General features: G+C 37.1%; 1 protein-coding gene across 1 annotated transcript in view; it reads right to left on the reverse strand.

The window, feature by feature from the left end:
* Nucleotides 1–22,395, reverse strand: part of COL25A1 (collagen type XXV alpha 1 chain) — a 482,146-nt gene that overhangs the window by 202,090 nt on the left and 257,661 nt on the right. The window contains exons 3-4 of the mRNA XM_060088451.1: nucleotides 3,690–3,734; nucleotides 1,649–1,656 (exon numbers count right to left, since the gene is read on the reverse strand). Coding sequence (XP_059944434.1) covers nucleotides 1,649–1,656; nucleotides 3,690–3,734 — 53 coding nt within the window. The remainder of the gene's footprint in view (nucleotides 1–1,648; nucleotides 1,657–3,689; nucleotides 3,735–22,395) is intronic.

A 22,395-nucleotide genomic window follows, 5' to 3' on the forward strand; every position in this document is an offset into this window, starting at 1 on the left:
TTTGACCCATGGCTAGCCAAACCTGTGCAACAATGAGCCATATTATAATATACTCACAATTTCAAGGAAGAAGGATAACGTGGTAAGCAGAAAGCATTTACAGTCAGACATATCTAACTGAATTCCAACTTTGCAAACCCTCTTTAGCTGTACAGCCATTGATAATTAACCTCTATGAGCCTCAGTTTCCTTGTTGACAATGGTAATGTTTAGAGACATTAATAGGAATGGGGATGGTAACATCAGAGACAAAATAAATGTATGTAAAGTGCCTAGAATATTGCCTGCCATACACAGGGGCTTAAAATATATTAGTCCTCTTTTTTAGTACATAATAAGAAAAGGAAAAAACAATTGAAATGTTCTAGGTGGAGAACCTGCTCTAATAGATGGCCCTCTGAAAGCAAGAGCCATATGGGTGTCTAAACTTGTGAAGGACCAAACAGGAAATACTAGAATCCTCAATATCATCATAAGGCAGAAATGAGATGTAACTGCCTCTTGGCCTGCCTAATACTTACCTCCACAAAAAGAAGCCTTGGACGCTCTATTCTGGATGTAATCTCCAGAGTTTCCTTTGGGTAGTAGTGGTTTGTTTTTAGTTTTAATGACAGAGTCTTAAATATGAAGCCAAAGAATAAGGCTCCTAGACCTGGGGCATGCCATCTGCCTAGCATTAAGCAAGAGCTGAAAGTCAGTTACAGAAGCAAAGTCATTTCTAACATGATTTATGTTCTGTCCTTGAACGTGGCAGGAAGACTGCAAAAGATATTTGGAAGCCAATGCTTCCTGTGAATAAAGTAAACGAGTATATGCTAAGCCCCTCTCCCTGGACCATGCTGGCCTGTTAGAGAAGTTGCCAATGCAGAGTCTGTGAACCCTGGAGCAAACCGACTATTCGGGATGAGAAAATATCTCCAGGGCAATGATCATTGCTACCGTAAACGTACAGAGCACAGTACGGCACCGGGGTCAGACGACAGATATCCAGGATATTACTCAAAAACACATCTAGCTCAAAGCTGACAAGATAATCTGTTCCTGTGAGTACAAAGCAGGCTGGAATGCTGCAGCCATGACCTACACAAGGAAAGAAAAAAGAAAGTGCAACTCTCCAAGGGCTCCAACTCAAGCTCTTTATGCAGGCAAAACTCCATGGGACTTCAAAGGGAGTGTTGCTTATGGAAAGAGCACTGAACCAAGCCCACCGGGGGTATCACTTCCACGATCATGTTGCCATCTACATTTCGTGAACTGGCAAATGCAAATATTTCAGATACAAGCTTAAACAGATGAAAAAAAGAAGTGTGAAAGAGCTTGAGGGTTTGCTCGCAAAGAAACCTCAGAATTTCAGGAAAAGCATTTAATATCAGGAGCTTCATAAGTTATTCCAAAATTCCCAAGGCAGTAATTGGTTTGTGATTGTATCAGTAATAAAATATTTTTTAATTGACACGTATTGCACTCCTACATATCACATGATCACAAAACAGTATACTTAAAAAATAATGTCCCACAGTTAAATACTCTTAAAAAGATCAGCAACATTTTTCTAATTGAAATATAGAGTATACTTTGATGTTTTAACAGTTTTAACATACGTGATTTGATTAACGTAGAGGAGCCAGAATGCAGCAAATATACTTACAGGAGGACCTATGGTGGGGGGAGAGTAGAGAGAATAAGAAAAAGGGAGAGACAAATTAGTGAATATACAAATAGTAAGATTTAATAAAAGATTAGAACATCATAATAATCATCAGCACAATACAAGAGACATAGAAATCACTTAAGAATTTAGTGCCTCTCAGTCATTTTTTAGATCATGAACCTATTATGAGACCATATCAGAAAAATGCATTTACATCTATGTACACACAAAATTTTATGGAAAATTTCAAAGAATATTCCCTGAGGACTGTTTATGAATTACTCAGAAGTTCATATATTTTAAGAAAAGACTGTCTAATTTATACACATAAAAATTTAGATAAAATATGAATTAGGAGGAGAGTTAGTCATTTATGATAGACCAGTTGTAGACAATTGATATATAAATTTCTTGAGTTTGGTAAAATGGCTAAATCAGAAAGGTACCTGCTATTTGTTCTAAGAATGTTTATCATTCAGTAGTATTGTCAATATATAAAAGTCTAAGTCTTGATGTTTATATAAGTTTCTTTAAAACTATGTATTCTCATCAAAACACAGGCAAAGTCTAAGAAAATTTCAATATTTCGCACACCATATGTTCAATTAAAGCACCAGTTCTCAGTAGCCAAGAAGTTGGTAATTGATTTTTATATTTTCTGTAAAACTGCATAAGTACAAAATTTTCACTTTTTTTTTCTTAATCCTCTTTCTTTCTTTTGACACAAAGATCAATTCAGTGATTATTTGGGTCCACCAATGTTTTATCATTTCTTTTTCCTCAAAAACATTTATAAAGCATCCTCTATTATAAAACTTCGCACTCAATGAAAGGGATACCTATACAATTTTCCAGTTACTTAGAGTGAATGAGGTTTAAAAATAACTTTTGATAATTCTCTTAAAGGAATTAAGCAGCTATGTTTTCATAAAAACCTTTTTACTTTGACATCATATTTCCAAAAGGGAGAGGAAATGAGACAAAAAAAATCAATCTGTCATCTGCTGTCTTTGATAGATTAGTATTTCTATTTTTTAACCCTTAGTAGATTGTTTTTAATATTAATAAATACTTTAGAAAACGCTGGAAAATAGCATTTCTTAGTACACTAAAATCAAACCTTAAATTACCTTCCTCTTATCTTGCAAGGAAGAATTGATGTCCTGTTAAGATTTCACATTTACATTTACATTTTTGGAGTCTTAGACTTTATAGAACTAGTAAAACCGTAAGTGAACACACTCATTTGAATATATTGCTTTCAGAAAAAAATAGTTTTTATTTGACTTTGCATATAGAGATTTGGCCTGAAAGCAAAAAACAAAACAAAACAAAAATCACTAAAATGGGTGTCGGGACAACTGGTTGTGCTTCTAGTCCTGCTCATAAAAAATTGCATGGCCTTGGCTGAACCACCTAACTGCTCTGGGTCGCCATTTCCTCAACTATAAAATGAAAACTCTGGATTGATTACTAAGGTTCCTGTCATCACTAAAATTCTATGGTTATACAAGAGGAATAAAAATTCTTAAATTGTGAAAAGAATGAGAGTTAAAGCATGACAAAATTTTACCAGTTGGATAAAATAATAATCAGCTTTCCAGGACATGTGCCCCAGTGTCCCAAGGCAGATGTTTCTGCAGAGAGTGTGCATTGACTGACCACCTATGTAGGTGGAAAGATGGGTGATGCTGTCATACTGCATGTGGCTAAGAAACCCTCTGATGCTGTACACTGAAAGGGCAGATTTAACTTGACACAGTAAATAAGCCAAAATTGGGTGTCAGGGGTTAGTAAACTGTAATTAATAATATTTTGCAAACTTCTCCTTCCTACTGTTTGAAGGAAATAAGAAGATAAAAAAAAATTCTATGTGTAGCAGAGAAGATATAAACATCTCACAAACACACACACCCACACCCACATGCACACATGCACACAACACCCAACAGAACAATATAATTACTAATTAGGAGGAACAGATGTGGGAACCTAGCCAGAACATGAATGACACAGAACAGCTGAAAGAGAGACTTACCAGATTCTCCTCTTCGGCCCCTTTTACCTCGTTTCCCCGGAGGGCCTGAAATAAAAAGAACAATTTTTGGAATTTTTGGTTCCAAAATGGCTAGTAAATGATTTCTATATATCTTGTCACTGTTTTTAACTAACATGAAAAGGACCAGAGATTTGTAAAGGCCAACTCTGTCTCTGGCATTTCAGCATAACTGTTAAGCTTCATTTAATTATAAAAGCTGTCCTAGATCTCTAACCAACTAGTGTTACTTAGAAACACTAAAGATTCAGAATTTTTGTTCATCCTGCCTGGGTATCATCAATAAGAAAGGGATCGCTAAGCAAACTGGTGGTGTTGAGTTTTCATGTTTCTTAGGAAAATTTCTTCTCTGAAAGTTTCAGCATATTAATAATTAAAAGTACTAAGTACAAATGATTACAGTTTCTCTTCAGTCAGTTTCCTCATGCTTCTCTTGAAAATATTTAGTTGGCAGATAATTAAAAGTATATATTAATAATGTAAATAATCTTTACAAATATTTCTATTTTATTAAATGTGAATTTTCATTTATTGGAATTTCTCTAATTAAGAACCAGCTGAGTTAAATCACAACTCTTTTTATTGGAAAGTGTTTAGGTAGTAAGTATTGGTCTCATTTTTCTAAGGGGCTAGCTCATTATTGTCATTCAATAAATGTTTAGTCTTTATGGTGATTCCATTTTAAAAGTGAAGAAATAACCTTTTTTTTCAGTGAGTTCCCTATGAAGACCACCAAGCCAGTATGTGTCAGACTTGCACAAGTTTCTAGACTTTCATGGTCTTCAAGCCATTATTCTCAACTATATAATTTGTGCCCTCATTTCCTTGGTTAGGAATAGCTCCCGCTGAATTATGATCCCAGCAAATAGAAGAGAATAATTAGCCCACAGTGAGAATTGAGGTCTTAAAATATTTGCTGGGAGAAAGAGGCCAAGGAAAATACAGAACTGCTTGGTTTTGAAGAATGAGTTGCAAAGTTGGACTGATGTTTTCTAAACTCTAGAAAGTTCAAGGCACAGGCCTTAGCACCCAGTTAACTCTTAATGTGATCCTGAGCTACTGACTTCCATATGGAAACACTATCACGAGAAATAAAAACATCAGTGGGCCAGGTTACTTTCCCTGCAAGCCCTTACACAGAGTAAGTCTGGCCATCTGTGTTTTGTAAGAGGTTAAAAACAATCAAGCAATAAAATCAATTGAAAATATTAGGAGAAGTGGCTTTGTAGCAGAATCTAAAATTGTCATTCGAAATTTCAGGTTTCTTTCTGTGTTCTGAAATAAAGAGAGATTTTCATCACACTCAAGTTATCCTTGGCCAGACTGAGAGCAGAAGGAGAATCATATAAATAGGTAAATAAACCCAGTGGAATCCTAATAGGTATGAAAAATATACATTTATACACATGCTCAAACATACACAGACACAGATATATATTGGCAAATTCTGATATATAATATACAACATCTTTTGGATTAGGAATCAGATTTTCTTATATTACAAAATTACTTTACGAAGTGTTTAGCAACTACTAGATACTTATGATGTCTGTGGTCTGCACAGTAGGGACTATATGTCATGTATAAGATGTATATCTGCTCTGAAGAAGCAAAGAAGTTGAAAAGACTAAAATAACACACATGAAAAATTCGTTAGTAGTATATGTTGTGAAGGCGGCACAATAACTTTGTGCTCTGACTTGTTCCTTCTACTCTAAACACATGGTCAATTATAAAAAGAGAAAAACATTTAAAAGTATTTGCATTCGAAAAAGACATGGGCATGTCCACAGGCCAGAAATGAACCAGAACTGGAAAGTGGAGGGCAGGGATAAACCATGAGCTTGCCTGGCTCTGGTTCTAGAAGTAGAAATGGTGGCTATGGGTTCTATCCCTGAAGAGTAAATACTCAAAAGTTCTCTCATCAGATTCAGACTCACTTCTTAAAGCTGGAGGCTTATAAATACTAAAGAGAAGCTTTAAAAAAATCTAGATCTCTGGCTTAAAGGCTGGGGAATATAGATATAACCTCTCAATCAGAAAACGAAGTAAGTATCTGCTGGTTTGATGCCTGGTTCTGTGATATTCCAAACATAAATTTGTGACAGGAGTCTTGAAATGTCATTTTAAGACAACTCTGGTCTAGAAAGCTGGGAGGTCAGGTAAAGACGGACATAAAATGATTAGGCAAGAAAAGGTGAGTATAGAGGAAAGAAAGGCAGACACACACAGAGAGAAAACTACACACACACACACACACACACACACACTAAAAACCTGCTACTCACAATAAGTATAGAAGTCAAAGTTCCAAAACATATGAAGAAATCTAGTGCTAAGAAAGGTAGCACTAAATAATAAGATCATGAATTCTTCCTAGGTAAAATTAATTAATTTTAAGAAACCATCAGATGAAGATTAGTATGTTAATTATGCTTTAAGAGATAAATGAAGAAGTAATACCCATTAAAGAGCAAGGGATTTTGCATGTAAACAAGGGAAAAAAAGAACAAGTGGATATGAAAGAGAACCCTTTAGAAATCTTGAAAATGTCATTGAAATTTAAAAAAGAGATAAATCAGTTAAATGCTAGCCTGGATATGGTTGAAGAAGGAACAGACATGGAAGATGTAGAATGCAGCCCAGAGAGACAGATCCAGTATCTATCTATGTATTTGACTATCCACCATAGTCTGAATGTACATGTCCCACAAGTTCACAGGTTGAAATTCTAACTCCCAAAGATGATAATTTTGGGAGTGGGGTCTCTGGGAGTTGCTTAAATCATGAAACTGGAGCCCTCAAGAATTGGGCTTATAAAGAAGACCCCACAGAGACCCCTAGCCCCTTCCACTATGTGAGGACACAGTGAAAAGACACCAGCTATGAACCAGGAAGAGGGCCCTTACCTGAAGGTGACCATGTCGAAAACTTGATCTTAGATGTCCCAGCCTCCTGAACTGTGAGAAATAAATTTTTGTTGTTTATAAGCCACCCAGCCTGTGGTATTTCATTATAGCAGCCCAAACAGAATAAGACTCTACCTACTACCTACCTACTTATCTATCTATCTATCCATCTATCTATCTATCATCTATCTGTCTGTCTATGTATCTATGTATCTATCTATCCATCTATGTTAAGAAGAAAATTTTTACTTATAAAAGAACTCAAAAGAAATGATAGAGAAGACTTTGTTTAAGAGATAATAGATGAGAATATTCCAGAATTGAATTTAGGAGACTTAAGATTGAACTTATACTCCAAGTGGCAAGTAAAAATAAATCACACTTAAACACAAAAGAGAAACTTAGAACTATTCAAGGATAAAGAGAAAATGTTAAGAACTACCAGAGGGAAGATTACAATGGAAGATACCTAACTGACTGCTGTCTCATCCACAACAAAGGAGCCAGAGGGCCCAGAACTGATTTTTATGAAAAGCCTTAGAAACCTATAATTATGTTTGTTTATTGGAATTAGTTTGTCACTTTCCTCCTGAAGAATATTCCTTTTAAATAGTAGAATCTATCAAGTAAAAACAATAGATTACATAAATGTTTAAAAATAATTTAAAATAAACTTTAAAAAAATTTTTAAGATATCAGATTATAAAAAATGATCAGAGAAGCAATGATATTTTTGAAGAAACCAAGAAACGAAGTTAAAGGGATTCCCTGGTGGTCCAGTGGTTAGGACTCAGCCCTTCCACTGCCATTGGCCCAGGTTCGATCCTGGTTGGGGAACTAAGATCCCGTAAGCCACGCCAAAAAAAAAAAAAAAAGGAACATGTCTGCCTTAAATATTCAATTTAAGAAATGAATCAAATGCTGTGGGAAATTTGCTCATTATATTGAGAGCTGAGAAAAAATAAAATCTAAGGAAACTGAAAAGATACTTGGTAAGACAGATATCTATTGAATATGACAAGGTTTTCCAAAGAATTTCATAATATTTGAGAGAAAAAATTAAGCTAAACTAAGTTATGAGAAGATGAGAATCCAAACCCTATTGGATTTACAAAGAAAATACTTGATTTGAGAAGAGCATGTTATAATTGCTATAAGAAACAGAAGACTGAAGTGAGCATTATATTGAGCTTGTGAACTAATAAATTATACAAAACTCACAGAAACACATAAAGATCTTGCTCACAAAGAAAATAAATAGAAGTTTTGAAAAAGTCTACTGTGCAGATGAGATAATTTGATATCACTCCTGAATTTAAAGGTAAAAATAATTTAAAAATTATATACATGAGATGAATTTGACAATGGGCAGCTGGCGGATCACCAGAGTGAAAAAGAAGAAAAGACAAATGATAGATATTTCCCAGACAAAACCGATGTTAACAATAGCTAACAGTAGTTGAAAAAGATACTCCCATATGTACAATGGAATATTACTCAGCCATAAAAAGAAAGGAAATTGAGTTACCTGAAGTGAGGTGGATGGACCTAGAGTCTGTCATACAGAGTGAAGTAAGTCAGAAAGAGAAAAACAAATACCATATACTAATGCATATATATGGAACCAAAAAAGAAAAGAAGGTACTGATGAACCTAGTTGCAGGGTAGGAATAAAGACGTAGACATAGAGAATGGATTTGAGGAAACAGGGTGGGAGGGGGAAGCTGGGGTGAAGTGAGTGTAGCATCGACATATATACACTACCGAATGTAAAATAGCTAGTGGGAAGCAGCAGCATAGCACAGGGAGAGCAACTCAGTGTTTTGTGATGACCTAGAGGGGTGGGATAGGGAGGATGGGAGGGAGGGGATATGGGGACATATGTATGCATATGGCTGATTCACTTTGCTGTACAACAGAAACTAACACAGTATTGTGAAGCAATTATACTCCAATAAAGATCTATTTTTAAAAAATGAAAGAAAGAAAAAGATAGTGCTCATTTCTATTCCAAACTGAGTGATGTATCAGTATCAGTCAGGCATGAGCTGTAAGAACAAATATAGAAGGTGGAACTTGACTTATTCACTGAATTTGGCCAGATGCTTGCAGCAGAAATTCTAAGTGAATTTTCTCAGCAGAAAGACATGACTCTGCAAAAGAAACTCATTCAAGAATATGAATGGGAAGAGAAAAAGCAGAAGCTATCAGCAACAGAGGAAGTGAAAACTTACAGAGAATTTATGAAATAAAGAATAAATTATAGAGGAGCTTCAAGATGGCGGAAGAGTAAGACACAGAGATCACCTTCCTCTCCACAAATACATCAGAAATGCATCTACACGTGGAACAACTCCTACAGAACACCTACTGAACACTGGCAGAAGACCTCAGACCTCCCCAAAGGCAAGAAACTCCCCATGTACCTGGGTAGGGCAAAAAAAAAAAAAAAAAAAAGAAAAACAGAGACAAAAGAATAGGGATGGGACCTGCACCAGTGGGAGGGAGCTGTGAAGGAGGAAAGCTTTCCACACATTGGAAGCCCCTTCGGGGGCGGAGACAGCGGGTGGCGGAGGGGAGAAGCTTCAGAGCCGCGGAGGAGAGCACAGTAACAGGGCTGTGGAGAGCAAAGCGGAGAGATTCCCGAACAGAGGATCGGTGCTGACCAGCACTCACCAGCTCAAGAAGCGTGTCTGCTCACCTGCTGGGGCGGGCGGGAGCTGGGAGCTGAGGCTTGGGCTTCGGAGCTTAGATACCAGGGAGAGGACTGGGGTTGGCAGCATGAACACAGCCTGAAGGAGGCTAGTGCACCACAGCTAGCCCAGAGGGAGTCCAGGAAAAAGTCTGGAGCTGCCGAAGAGGCAAGAGACTTTTTCTTGCCTCTTTGTTTCGCTGTGCACGAGGAGAAGGGATTAAGAGTGCCGCTTAAGTAGCTCCAGAGATGGGCGCGAGCCAGGGCTATCAGCGTGGACCCCAGAGATGGGCATGAGAAGCTAAGGCTGCTGCTGCCGCCACCAAGAAGCCTGTGTGCAAGCACAGGTCACTATGCACACCTCCCCTCCCGGGAGCCTGTGCAGCCCGCCACTGCCAGGGTCCCGTGATCCAGGGACAACTTCCCTGGGAGAACACACAGCGCGCCTCAGGCTGGTGCAATGTCACGCAGGTCTCTGCCGCCGCAGGCTCGCCCTGCATTCCATACCCCTCCCTCGCCCCCACTTGAGTAAGTCAGAGCCCCCAAGTCAGCTGCTCCTTTAACCCCGTCTTGTCTGAATGAAGAACAGACGCCCTCAGGCGACCTACACGCAGAGGCGGGGCCAAATCCAAAGCTGAACGCCGGGAGCTGTGTGAACAAAGAGAAAGGGAAATCTCTCCCAGCAGCCTCAGGAGCAGCGGATTAAATCTCCACAATCAACATGATGTACCCTGCATCTGTGGAATACCTGAATAGACAAAGAATCATCCCAAATTGAGGAGGTGGATTTGGGGAGCAAAGATAAATATGTTTTTTCCCTTTTTCTCTTTTTGTGAGTGTGTACGTGTATGCTTCTGTGTCTGATTATGTCTGTATAGCTTTGCTTTTATCATTTGCCTAGGGTTCTGTCCGTCTGTTGTTTTTTTTTTTACTTAAAAATTTTTTTTCTTAATAATTATTTTTCATTTTAATAACTATTTTATTTCATTTTATCTCCTTTCTTTCTTTCCCTCCTCTTTCCTTCTTTCTTTCTTTCTTTCTTTCCTTCCTTCCTCCCTTCTATTTTTTCTCCCTTTTATTCTGACCCATGTGGATGAAAGGCTCTTGGTGCTCCAGCCAGGCGTCAGGGATGTGCCTCTGAGGTGGGAGAGCCAACTTCAGGACACTGGTCCATAAGAGACATCCCAGCTCCAAGTAATATCAAACAGCGAAAATCTCCCGGAGATCTCCATCTCAAGACCCAGCTCCACTCAACGACCAGCAAGCTACAGTGCTGGAAACCTTATGCCAAACAACTAGCAAGACAGGAAGGCAACCCCACCCATTAGCAGAGAGGCTGCCTAAAATCATAATAAGGCCACAGACACACCAAAACACACCACCAGACGTGGACCTGCCCACCAGAAAGACAAGATCCAGCCTCATCCACCAGAACACAGGCACTAGTCCAGTCCACCAGGAAGCCTAAACAACCAACTGAACCAACCTGAGCCACTGGGGACAGACACCAAAAACAACAGGAACTGCAAACCTGCAGCCTGCAAAAAGGAGACCCCAAAAACAGAAAGTTAAGCAAAATGAGAAGACAGAGAATTATGCAGCAGATGAAGGAACAAGATAAAAACCCACCAGACCTAACAAATGAAGAGGAAATAGGCAGTCTACCTGAAAAAGAATTCAGAATAATGATAGTAAAGATGATCCAAAATCTTGGAAATAGAATAGAGAAAATACAAGAAATGTTTAACAACGACCTAGAAGAACTAAAGAGCAAACAAACAATGATGAACAAACACAATAAATGAAATTAAAAATTCTCTACAAGGGATCATTAGCAGAATAACTGAGGCAGAAGAACAGATAAGTGACCTGGAAGATAAAATAGTGGAAATAACTACTGAACAGCAGAATGAAGAAAAAAGAATGAAAAGAACTGAGGACACTCTCAGAGACCTCTGGGACAACATTAAACACACCAACATTCGAATTATAGAGGTCCCAGAAGAAGAACAGAACATGAAAGGGACTCAGAAAATATTTGAAGAGATTATAGCTGAAAACTTCCCTAATATGGGAAAGGAAATAGTTAATCAAGTCCAGGAAGCACAGAGAGTCCGAGACAGGATAAATCCAAGGAAAAACATGCCCAGACACATATTAATCAAACTATCAAAAATTAAATACAAAGAAAAAATATTAAAAGAAGCAAGGGAAAAGCAACAAATAATATACAAGGGAATCCCCATAAGATTAACAGCTGATCTTTCAGCAGAAACTCTGCAAGCCAGAAGAGAGTGGCAAGAAATATTTAAAGTGATGAAAGGGAAAAACCTACAACCAAGATTACTCTACCCAGCAAGGATCTCATTCAGATTTCATGGAGAAATTAAAACCTTTACAGAGAAGCAAAAGCTAAGAGAATTCAGCACCACCAAACCAGCTTTACAACAAATGCTAAAGGAACTTGTTTAGGCAGGAAACACAAGAGAAAGGAAAAGACCTACAATAACAAACCCAAAACAATTCAGAAAATGGGAATAGGAACATACATATCGATAATTACCTGAAATGTAAATGGATTAAATGCTCCAACCAAACGACATAGACTGGCTGAATGGAGACAAACACAAGACCCATATATATGCTGTCTACAAGAGACCCACTTCAGACCTAAGGACACATACAGACTGAAAGTGAGATGATGGAAAAAGATATTCCATGCAAATGGAAACCAAAAGAAAGCTAGAGTAGCAATTCTCATATCAGACAAAATAGACTTTAAAATAAAGACTAGTACAAGAGACAAAGAAGGACATTACATAATGAGCAAGGGATCAATCCAAGAACATATAACAATTGTAAAGATTAATGCACCCAACATAGGAGCACCTCAATAAATAAGGCAAATACTAACAGCCATTAAAGGGGAAATCGACAGTAACACAATCATAGTAGGGGGCTTTAACACCCCACTTTCACCAATGGACAGATCATCCAAAATGAAAATAAGGAAACAGAAGCTTTAAATGATACATTAAACAAGATGGACTTAACTGATATTTATAGGATATTCTATCCAAAAACAACAGAATACACATTCTTCTCAAGTGCTCATGGAACATTCTCCAGGATAGATCATATCTTGGGTCACAAATCAAGCCTTGGTAAATTTAAGAAAATTGAAATCGTATCAAGTATCTTTTCCAACCACAACACTGTGAGACTAGATATCAATTACAGGAAGAAATCTGTAAAAAATACAAGCACATGGAGGCTAAACAATACACTACTTAATAACCAAGAGATCACTGAAGAATTCAAAGAGGAAATCAGAAAATACCTAGAAACAAATGACAATGAAAACACGACAACCCAAAACCTATGGGATGCAGCAAAAGCAGTTCTAAGAGGGAAGTTTATAGCAATACAATCCTACCTTAAGAAACAAGAAACATCTCAAATAAACAACCTAACCTTACACCTAAAGCAATTAGAGAATGAAGAGCAAAAAAACCCCAAAGTTAGCAGAAGGAAAGAAATCATAAAGATCAGATCAGAAATAAATGAAAAAGAAATGAAGGAAACGATAGTAAAGATCAATAAAACTAAAAGCTGGTTCTTTGAGAAGATAAACAAAATTGATAAACTATTATCCAGATTCATCAAGAAAAAAAGTGAGAAGACTCAAATGAACAGAATTAGAAATGAAAAGGGAGAAGTAACAACTGACACTGCAGAATTACAAAGGATCATGAGAGATTACTACAAGCAACTCTATGCCAATAAAATGGACAACCTGGAAGAAATGGACAAATTCTTTTTTTTTTTTTTTTTTTTGCAGTACACAGGCCTCTCACTGTTGCGGCCTCTTGTGTTGCGGAGCACAGGCTCCAGATGCACAGTCTCAGCGGCCATGGCTCACGGGCCTAGCCGTTCTGCAGCATGTGGGATCTTCCCAGACCGGGGCACAAACCCGTGTCTCCTGCATTGGCAGACGGACTCTCAACCACTGTGCAACCAGGGAAGCCTGACAAATTCTTAGAAATGCACAACCTTCTGAGACTGAACCAGGAAGAAATAGAAAATATGAACAGACCAATCACAAGCACTGAAATTGAAACTGTCATTAAAATTCTTCCAGCAGGGCTTCCCTGGTGGCACAGTGGTTGGGATTCTGCCTGCCAATGCAGGGGACACGGGTTCGAGCCCTGGTCAGGGAAGATCCCACATGCTGTGGAGCGGCTGGGCCCGTGAGCCATGGCCGCTGAGCCTGCGCATCTGGAATCTCTGCTCCACAACGGGAAAGGCCACAACAGTGAGAGGCCGGCATACCACACACACACACAAAGAAAAAATCTTCCAACAAACGAAAGCCCAGGATGAGACAGTTTCATAGGCAAATTCTCTCAAACATTTAGAGAAGAGCTAACACCAATCCTTCTCAAACTCTTCCAAAATATAGCAGAGGAAGGAACACTCCCAAACTCATTCTACGAGGCCACCATCACCTTGATACCAAAACCAGACAAGGATGTCACAAAGAAAGAAAACTACAGGCCAATATCATTGATGAACATAGATGCAAAACTCCATAACAAAATGCTAGCAAACAGAATCCAACAGCACATTAAAAGGATCATACACCATAATCAGGTGGGGTTTATCCCAGGACTGCAAGGATTCTTAAATATATGCAAATCAATCAGTGTGATACACCATATTAACAAATTGAAGGAGAAAAACCATATGATCATCTCAATCGATGCAGAGAAAGCTTTTGACAAAATTCAACACCCATTTATGATAAAAACCCTGCAGAAAGTAGGCATAGAGGGAACTTTCCTCAACATAGTAAAGGCCACATATGACAAACCCACAGCCAACATTGTCCTCGATGGTGAAAAACTGAAACCATTTCCGCTAAGATCAGGAACAAGACAAGGATGTCCACTCTCACCACTATTATTCAACATAGTTTTGGAAGTTTTAGCCACAGCAATCAGAGAAGAAAAAGAAATAAAAGGAATCTAAATCGGAAAAGAAGAAGTAAAGCTGCCACTGTTTACAAATAACATGATACTATACATAGAGAATGCTAAAGATGCTACTAGAAAACTACTAGAGCTAATCAATGAATTTGGTAAAGTAGCAGGATACAAAATTAATGCACAGAAATCTCTAGCATTCCTATGCACTAATGATGAAAAATCTGAAAGTGAAATTAAGAAAACACTCCCATTTACCACTGCAACAAAATTAATAAAATATCTATTAATAAACCTACCTCAGGAGACAAAAGACCTGTATGCAGAAAACTATAAGACACTGATGAAAGAAATTAAAGATAATACAAATAGATAGAGAGATATACCATGTTCTTGGATTGGAAGAATCAATATTGTGAAAATGACTATACTACCCAAAGAAATGTACTGATTCTATGCAATCCCTAGCAAACTACCACTGGCATTTTTCACAGAACTAGAACAAAAAAATTTCATAATTTGTATGGAAACGCAGAAGACACTGGATAGCCAAAGCAATCTTGAGAAAGAAAAATGGAGCTGGAGGAATCAGGTTCCCTGACTTCAGCCTATACTACAAAGCTACAGTAATCAAGACAGTATGGTACTGGCACAGAAACAGAAATATAGATCAATGGAGGAGGATGGAAAGCCCAGAGATAAACCCACGCACATATGGTCACCTTATTTTTGATAAAGGAGGCAAGAATATACAGTGGAGAAAAGACAGCCTCTCCAATAAGTGGTGCTGGGATAACTGGACAGGTACATGTAAAAGTATGAAATTAGAACACTCCCTAGCACCATACCCAAAAATAAGCTCAAAATGGATTAAAGACCTAAATGTAAGCCCAGACACTATCAAACTCTTAGAGGAAAACATAGGCAGAACACTCTATTACATAAATCACAGCAAGATTCTTTTTGACCCACCTCCTAGAGGAATGGAAATAAAAACAAAAATAAACAAATGGGACCTAATGAAACTTAAAAGCTTTTGCACAGCAAAGGAAACGATAAGCAAGACCAAAAGACAACCCTCAGAATGGGAGAAAATATTTGCAAATGAAGCAACTGACAAAGGATTAATCTCCAAAATTTACAAGTAGCTCATGCAGCTCAATTCAAAAAAACAAACAACCAAATCCAAAAATGGGCAGAGGACCTAAATAGACATTTCTCCAAAGAAGATATACAGATTGCCAACAAACACATGAAAGAATGCTCAACATCATTAATCATTAGAGAAATGCAAATCAAAACTACAATGAGATATCATCTCACACCAGTCAGGATGGCCATCATCAAAAAATCTACAAACAATAAATGCTGGAGAGGGTGTGGAGAAAAGGGAACCCTCTTGCACTGTTGGTGGGAATGTAAATTGATACAGCCACTATGGAGAACAGTATGGAGGTTCTTTAGAAAACTAAAAATAGAACTACCATGTGACCCAGCAATCCCACTACTGGGCATATACCCTGAGAAAACCATAATTCAAAAAGAGTCATGTACCAAAATGTTCATTGCAGCTCTATTTACAATAGCCAGGACATGGAAGCAACCTAAGTGTCCATCAACAGATGAATGGATAAAGATGTTTCACATACATACAATGGAATATTACTCAGCCATAAAAAGAAACTAAATTGAGTTATTTGTAGTGAGGTGGATGGACCTAGAGTCTGTCATACAGAGTGAAGTAAGTCAGAAAGAGAAAAACAAATACCGTATGCTAACACCTATATATGGAATCTTAGAAAAAAAAGGTCATGAAGAACCTAGGGGCAAGACGGGAATAAAGACACAGACCTACTAGAGAATGGACTTGAGGATATGGGGAGGGGGAATGGTAAGCTGTGACAAAGTGAGAGAGTGGCAATGGACATATATACACTACCAAACGTAAAATAGCTAGCTAGTGGGAAGCAGCCGCATAGCACAGGGAGATCAGCTCGGTGGTTTGTGACCACCTAGAGGGATGGGATACGGAGGGTGGGAGAGAGGGAGACGCAAGAGGGAAGAGATATGGGAACATATGTATATGTATAACTGATTCACTTTGTTATAAAGCAGAACTAACACACCATTGTAAAGCAATTATACTCCAATAAAGATGTTTTAAAAAAAGGATAAATTATAGAAAACTGAGGGAGACTATAAAACAAGATTGATCTTCATGATAAGAAAATTCATGACAACTGATACTGTGCAGCTTCAGAAAGAGTTTTTGCTTGCAAGATGGTGCAAACTGTCATCCTGAGGTAGAAATTAGTAAAAATGAGCCGTAATGGCAATGCTTTAAAGACCAGGGTCAACAACCTCAACTGCAGACAGATCAAGGTCATCAAATCACACCATAGCAAGGTATCTTAAGCCAAGCCAGTTCTTTTGGCCCACAACTAATTCTGTTGGAACACTCTACTTCTCACCAATGGTGTACCTACCTGTGATAAGGCTATTCTTTAAGGTTAGAAATGTGCCTAGAAATAAACATATGCCTACTTATGGGTCTTCCCATGGTCTTGGGGGTGGGTAGTTATTGCAGGTACCTAGAATACCCTTTTCTGGTTTATCAAATCAATTACCAAATTCTGTCAATTCCCCTATGACTTGGGTCTGTTTATTCTTCCCCACTCCTAGTAGTATTTTAAGCTGAGCTTAAATATAAATTTTCTGGGTACTCTGAGAAGAGATTTTTTTTACTGGAATTCTATTTGTATTTAAAAGTATTTTTACCTCTTAAAAACATTTGCAATTAACACACAGGAGGCATTCAAGAAAAGTTTCAGGATTCATAACTGGCTGGGTATTTTGTTTTGTTTTTACCTTATGCTTTCTATTTCAATGCACATTTCTGCTATGCCTGCTTTTTTGGGGAGAAGAAATAAGATGGATAGAAACAAAGGGAAGAAATCAACTAAAAATGGATTAAAAACTTAAACATAAAAGCTGAAACTATAAAGCTCCTAGAAGAAAACATAGGGGAAAAGTTCCTTGACATTGGCCTTACAATGATTTTTTTGTTATGACACCAAAAGCAAAAATAAACAAGTGGGATTACATCAAACTAAAAAATCTCAACCTACATTCTGAAATATATAAGGAACTCTTACAACTCAATAGCAGAAAAACAAATAACCCAATTAAAAAATGGGCAAAAGACCTGAATAGACATTTTTCCAAAAAAGACGTACACACGGCGAACAGATATTTGAAAGGGTGCTCAATATCACTAATCGTCAGAAAAATGCAAATCAAAACCACAGTGAAGTATCACTTCACACCTGTTAGGATGGCTATTAGTTTAAAAAAAAAAGGATAAGTGTTTGTGAGGGTTAGAGAAAAGAGAACCCTCTTACACTGTTGGTGAGAACATAAATTGGTGCAGTCAGCCACTATGGAAAACAGTATGGTGGTTCCTCAAAAAATTAAAACTAGAACTACCATATGTTCACTGCAGCATTTTCCACAATAACTGAGACATGGAAACAATTTAAATGTCCATCAAGAGATGAATGATGGATAAATGATGGTATATATACACATGCAATGGAAAATTATTTATCCTTAAAAAAGAAGGAAATCCTGCCATTTGCAACAACATGGATGGACCTGAAGTGTATTATGCTAAGTGAAATAAGCCAGAAACAGAAAGACAAATACTGTACAGTTGCATTTATGTGTGGAATCTAAAACAGTCGAACTCATAGAAGCAGAGAGTAGAATGGTTGTTGCCAGGGGCTGGGGGGAAATGGAGGGGTTATGGTCAAGGAGTACAAAGTTTTAATTATGCAAGATAAATAAATTCTGGAGATCCACCATACAGCATAGTGCCTATAGCTAATAATACATTGCTAAAATTTGCTAAAAGGGTACATCTTCTGTTGTATTCTTACCACAAAATAATAATAATAATGGAGGGGTGGGAGGAAACTTTGGGAGATGATGGATTGTCTATGCCTTGATGATGGTGATGGTTTCATGGATGTATACTTATCCCAAGCTCATCAAGTTGTATACGTTATATATATATATATATATATATATATATATATATACTTATACAACTTTTTACATGTCAATCATACTTCAGTACAACAGTTTTAAAAAAAGAGACATAGGAAAGGCTTATGCCTTGGGTTTTTGTGCTTAGGTCTATTGTCATAAAAACCTGAGAACAGAGAGAAATGTAGCCATCTTGTTACACAAATGACCTAATGGTCACTAATGACAAAAGTCATTGGGGAATTAGTTCCTGACTGAATTTCCATGAAGAAGGTAATGAACACATGTAAATGCACAAACTAAGGGCAAAATAAATATTAGCTCCCTCTTTTGTTTTATTTAGATTCTCTTTTTATATTTAGTCATTAAGTGATCATAATATATTTGAGTATCTGATAAGAAACGCTGAATATATATGTGAAAAAACTGTGGGAGATTAACATTACCTTCCAATTGTCATATTCAAAGAGGCAATTTAGTATAATAAAAAGAATATGGAAAAAGAGTTAAAAGATATAGGTTCTCACTAATGTGTAAATTGAGCTAACTTCCAATTAACCTCTTTGATTTTGGTGTGCCAAAAAATCTGATAAATAGTACTAACTCTACCACATTTATCTTGAGGGTGAAAACGGTAAAGTGCTTTATACATTATGTTAACTGACTGTTTCCTTTATTTTTCATTATTGCAGCAAGGCTTATAAACTATTTCTGTGCTATATTACTGTCATACTGTCAATAAAAATAGTAAGACTTCTAAACAATTCTACATACCTTAATAAAAGGCTAAAACTTCTTACCAGAAGTTTCATCTCCAGAAGCAGAGAGATTCTTTAAGGACATCAGAGAAAATACTATAAAATACCTCAAGCAACAGTAAATATTACAAAAAGCAAATACAGTCATCCCTTGGTATCCACGGGGGAATTGGTTCCAGGACCCCGCTTGGATACCAAAATCTTTGAATTCTCAATTTCTCTACATGAAATGGTATAGTATTTGCATATAACCCATGCACATCCTCCTGCATACTTTAAATCAGCTCTAGATCACTTTCACTACGTAATGCAATGTAAATGGTATGTAAACAGTCGCCAGTGTGCGGCAACTTCAAGTTTTGCTTTTTGGAAGTTTCTGGAATTTTTTTCCTAATCTTTTCAATCTGTGATTGGTTGAATCCACAGAACCTGTGGATACAAAGAGCCAACCATACTCTTATCTACAATTCTGGAGTCAGAAAAATGGAAATGTTAAGGAAAAAGCAGGTGGCTGAGCTTGTGGTCAGCAGGGAAAGAGCGAGTAAGAAGCGATGAGCAGATAGACAAGCCCCAGGGGAAAATAAATGCTGGGGTTGGGAGGCCTAAAGGAGAAATGTGTACAAAGCTTGGATGCCCCTCCACCCCAATCAACCCAAGGAATAGGCCTCCAACAGCTGCAGATGGCCCTGGGGAGGGAGGAACCTGTCTGGACACAGAGGAGACTGCGGATCATCCTTTCTGAACCATCCATCGTCCCCCATCATCCAGTTACTTCAGAAGACTAAGCCAGGTTTACCTTCAGATCTTCTGGATTAACCTTACAAGGAGGCACAGTTGAATTTCAGAGCCTTCCCCAAAGTCCTCCCACCTGCTTACTTGCTTAATGCCTGAAATTCTTTCAGCATAGACCAAAGCTTTGCATTCCACAACTAGAAGTAAAAGGTTTAAACAGCAGATGCCTGGTAGAAGTAGAATATTAGCTAAAATTTATATTCTCCATACTCATAAAATGTCTGTACTAAAACATCCCCAGGAGGTGATACAGCCCAAAGGTTTTCACCCTGTACTTCATAGCGACTACCAGAGCAGCTCCAATTTGCCATATTGAATTGCAACCATTTGCAGTGAAGTTTGTTGGCTAAAACGAGTTTATAAATCATATTCTTGCAAACATAAAATGAAAGCCAAGAGAGGTGAAAACAACCTGCAGAAGGTCCCACACAGCAGACACCGGCTTCCTGATTCCAAGCTCAGTGCTCTTTGACTGACTACATTGCCCCTCCTTTGTGAACTCACACTGCATGTGAGTTCCTGAGAGACTGGACACAACCAGTGCAAACTTCCCAAACTGCTTCATTTTACCAATGGCTTGCCTCATATTCTTATAACACAGCTACTTAGGCAGATATGTTATTACTTGTTACAGTCTCCCACTAGACTGTAAGCTCTGGAAGGTAGGGATTCCCTTGTTCATCCTTATGTCTCTAGCAACTGGCACAGGGCTTATCACTTGAACCTTTAAAGAAGTTTGGCCTATGGGCTATTTGATGCATGCCAACGTTATTTCATACCACATTAATTTTTCAGAGAAATAATTTTTCTTATTCAGGAGTTTCATTTCCCAAGATACTTTAAATCAGCAGGTATTCCACTATACATAACACGGACTTGTTTGTTTTAAATATCTTTTATGTGTGTGTTTTTGTTTCAAATTTCCTCAAGTTTCTAATCTCTGTGGAATATCAGTTTATAAAAGAAAGTTGATCGTAATAAATAATAGGTAATAATTTAAGTTTACAGTAGACAAGCTCCATAACTCTCACTACAGAGTATTTTCCAGATATACAGTACTTATTTTAAAGCCAATGAGTTCAACTGAAAAGCTGTAAAAGTATTTCCCTTTTTTTAAACAACATAAGAGACATACTAACAAATGTTTCAGGTATTCTATTCTTACAAGTTATCAGAGTAATAAAAAACATAACAGTGAATAGTTTGTTAGCAAAAATAGTTCACTAGTATTTTAGTTATAGACAACAAATATGAAGTTGCAAAGTTTTTATTTTCATACCTTAACCAGGCCATATCATAATTTTAATAGGCTATGAATATCTATAATGTACTGGCACCCTAAGATTAGTAATTAAAGTTGTTTTGTCAAATTCTATAGGGGATTTTAAAAAATCAAATAAAGATACCAAATCTTTAAGGTAACTCTATGAATATTCTTTTCATAAACATGTTTATTTTCTAGCTTTCATACCAGGAACTTTTGACAATTCCAAGTAAAACTTGTAAAACATAAAGTATATGCAGAAAATGTGTTCAATTGAGGATAAAACAATGTAACTCATGGAAGGCACAAAAAGAGAAAAAGTGGCTACTAAGTTTGAGCACAATAACAGTGTACATGTTAGGCCACCTAAAGCCCAATGGGTGGATATGTATGTGTGCACTGCTTTAAACGTAAAATACAAAATGTGCATACCTTGTTTTATCGTGCTTCATTTTATTGTTCTTCACAAATACTACATTTTTTACAAATTAAAGTTTTGTGGCAACCCCGTGTCAAGCAAGTCTATCAGTGCTATTTTTTTCAAAAGCATTTGCTCACTTCATCTCTGTGTCACATTTTGGTAATTCTTGCAACATTTCAAACTTTTTCATTATTATTATGTTTGCTGTGGGTGATCTGTGGTCAGTGATTTTTAATGTTACTACTATGACTTATTCTTTGAAGGCTCAGATAATGGTTAGCATTTTTTAGCAATAAGATGTTTTTAAATTAAGGTATATGTTTTTTTTAGATATAATGTTGCTGCACACTTAATAGACTATAGTATGGTATAAACATAACTTTTATATGCACTGGGAAACCAACAAATTTGTGTGACTAGCTTTATGTGATATTTGCTTTATTGTGGTAATCTGGAACTGAACCCACAGTATCTCTGAGGTATGCCTGTAATTATTTGGTGTAGTAGCCAAAATGGTTAATAGCCACTAATTTAGAAGAAAATGGACTAGTTATTCTAGAATATACTGCTCATTAGGAAAGTCCTTAAGCAGCAAGGCATACTCTTCTGGCAGAGTATGTTTTTATTTTCTCATGAAATATATTGAGAACAGGACTCTTGTTTTACCTCTTTCTATACTTTTCCAATTTTAAATAAAGAGAAATTTTAACAATTGTGATTAAAATATTTTAAATAAATCAAAGTAACTTACATCAGAATTGTGGTCACTCTAACTCTTGACATTGCTTGATCATTAGGGTTATTTTTAAGATGGTTGAGT

This window comes from Mesoplodon densirostris, chromosome 1, assembly GCF_025265405.1.
Source record: "Mesoplodon densirostris isolate mMesDen1 chromosome 1, mMesDen1 primary haplotype, whole genome shotgun sequence".
In the NCBI taxonomy this organism is placed as follows: domain Eukaryota; kingdom Metazoa; phylum Chordata; class Mammalia; order Artiodactyla; family Ziphiidae; genus Mesoplodon; species Mesoplodon densirostris.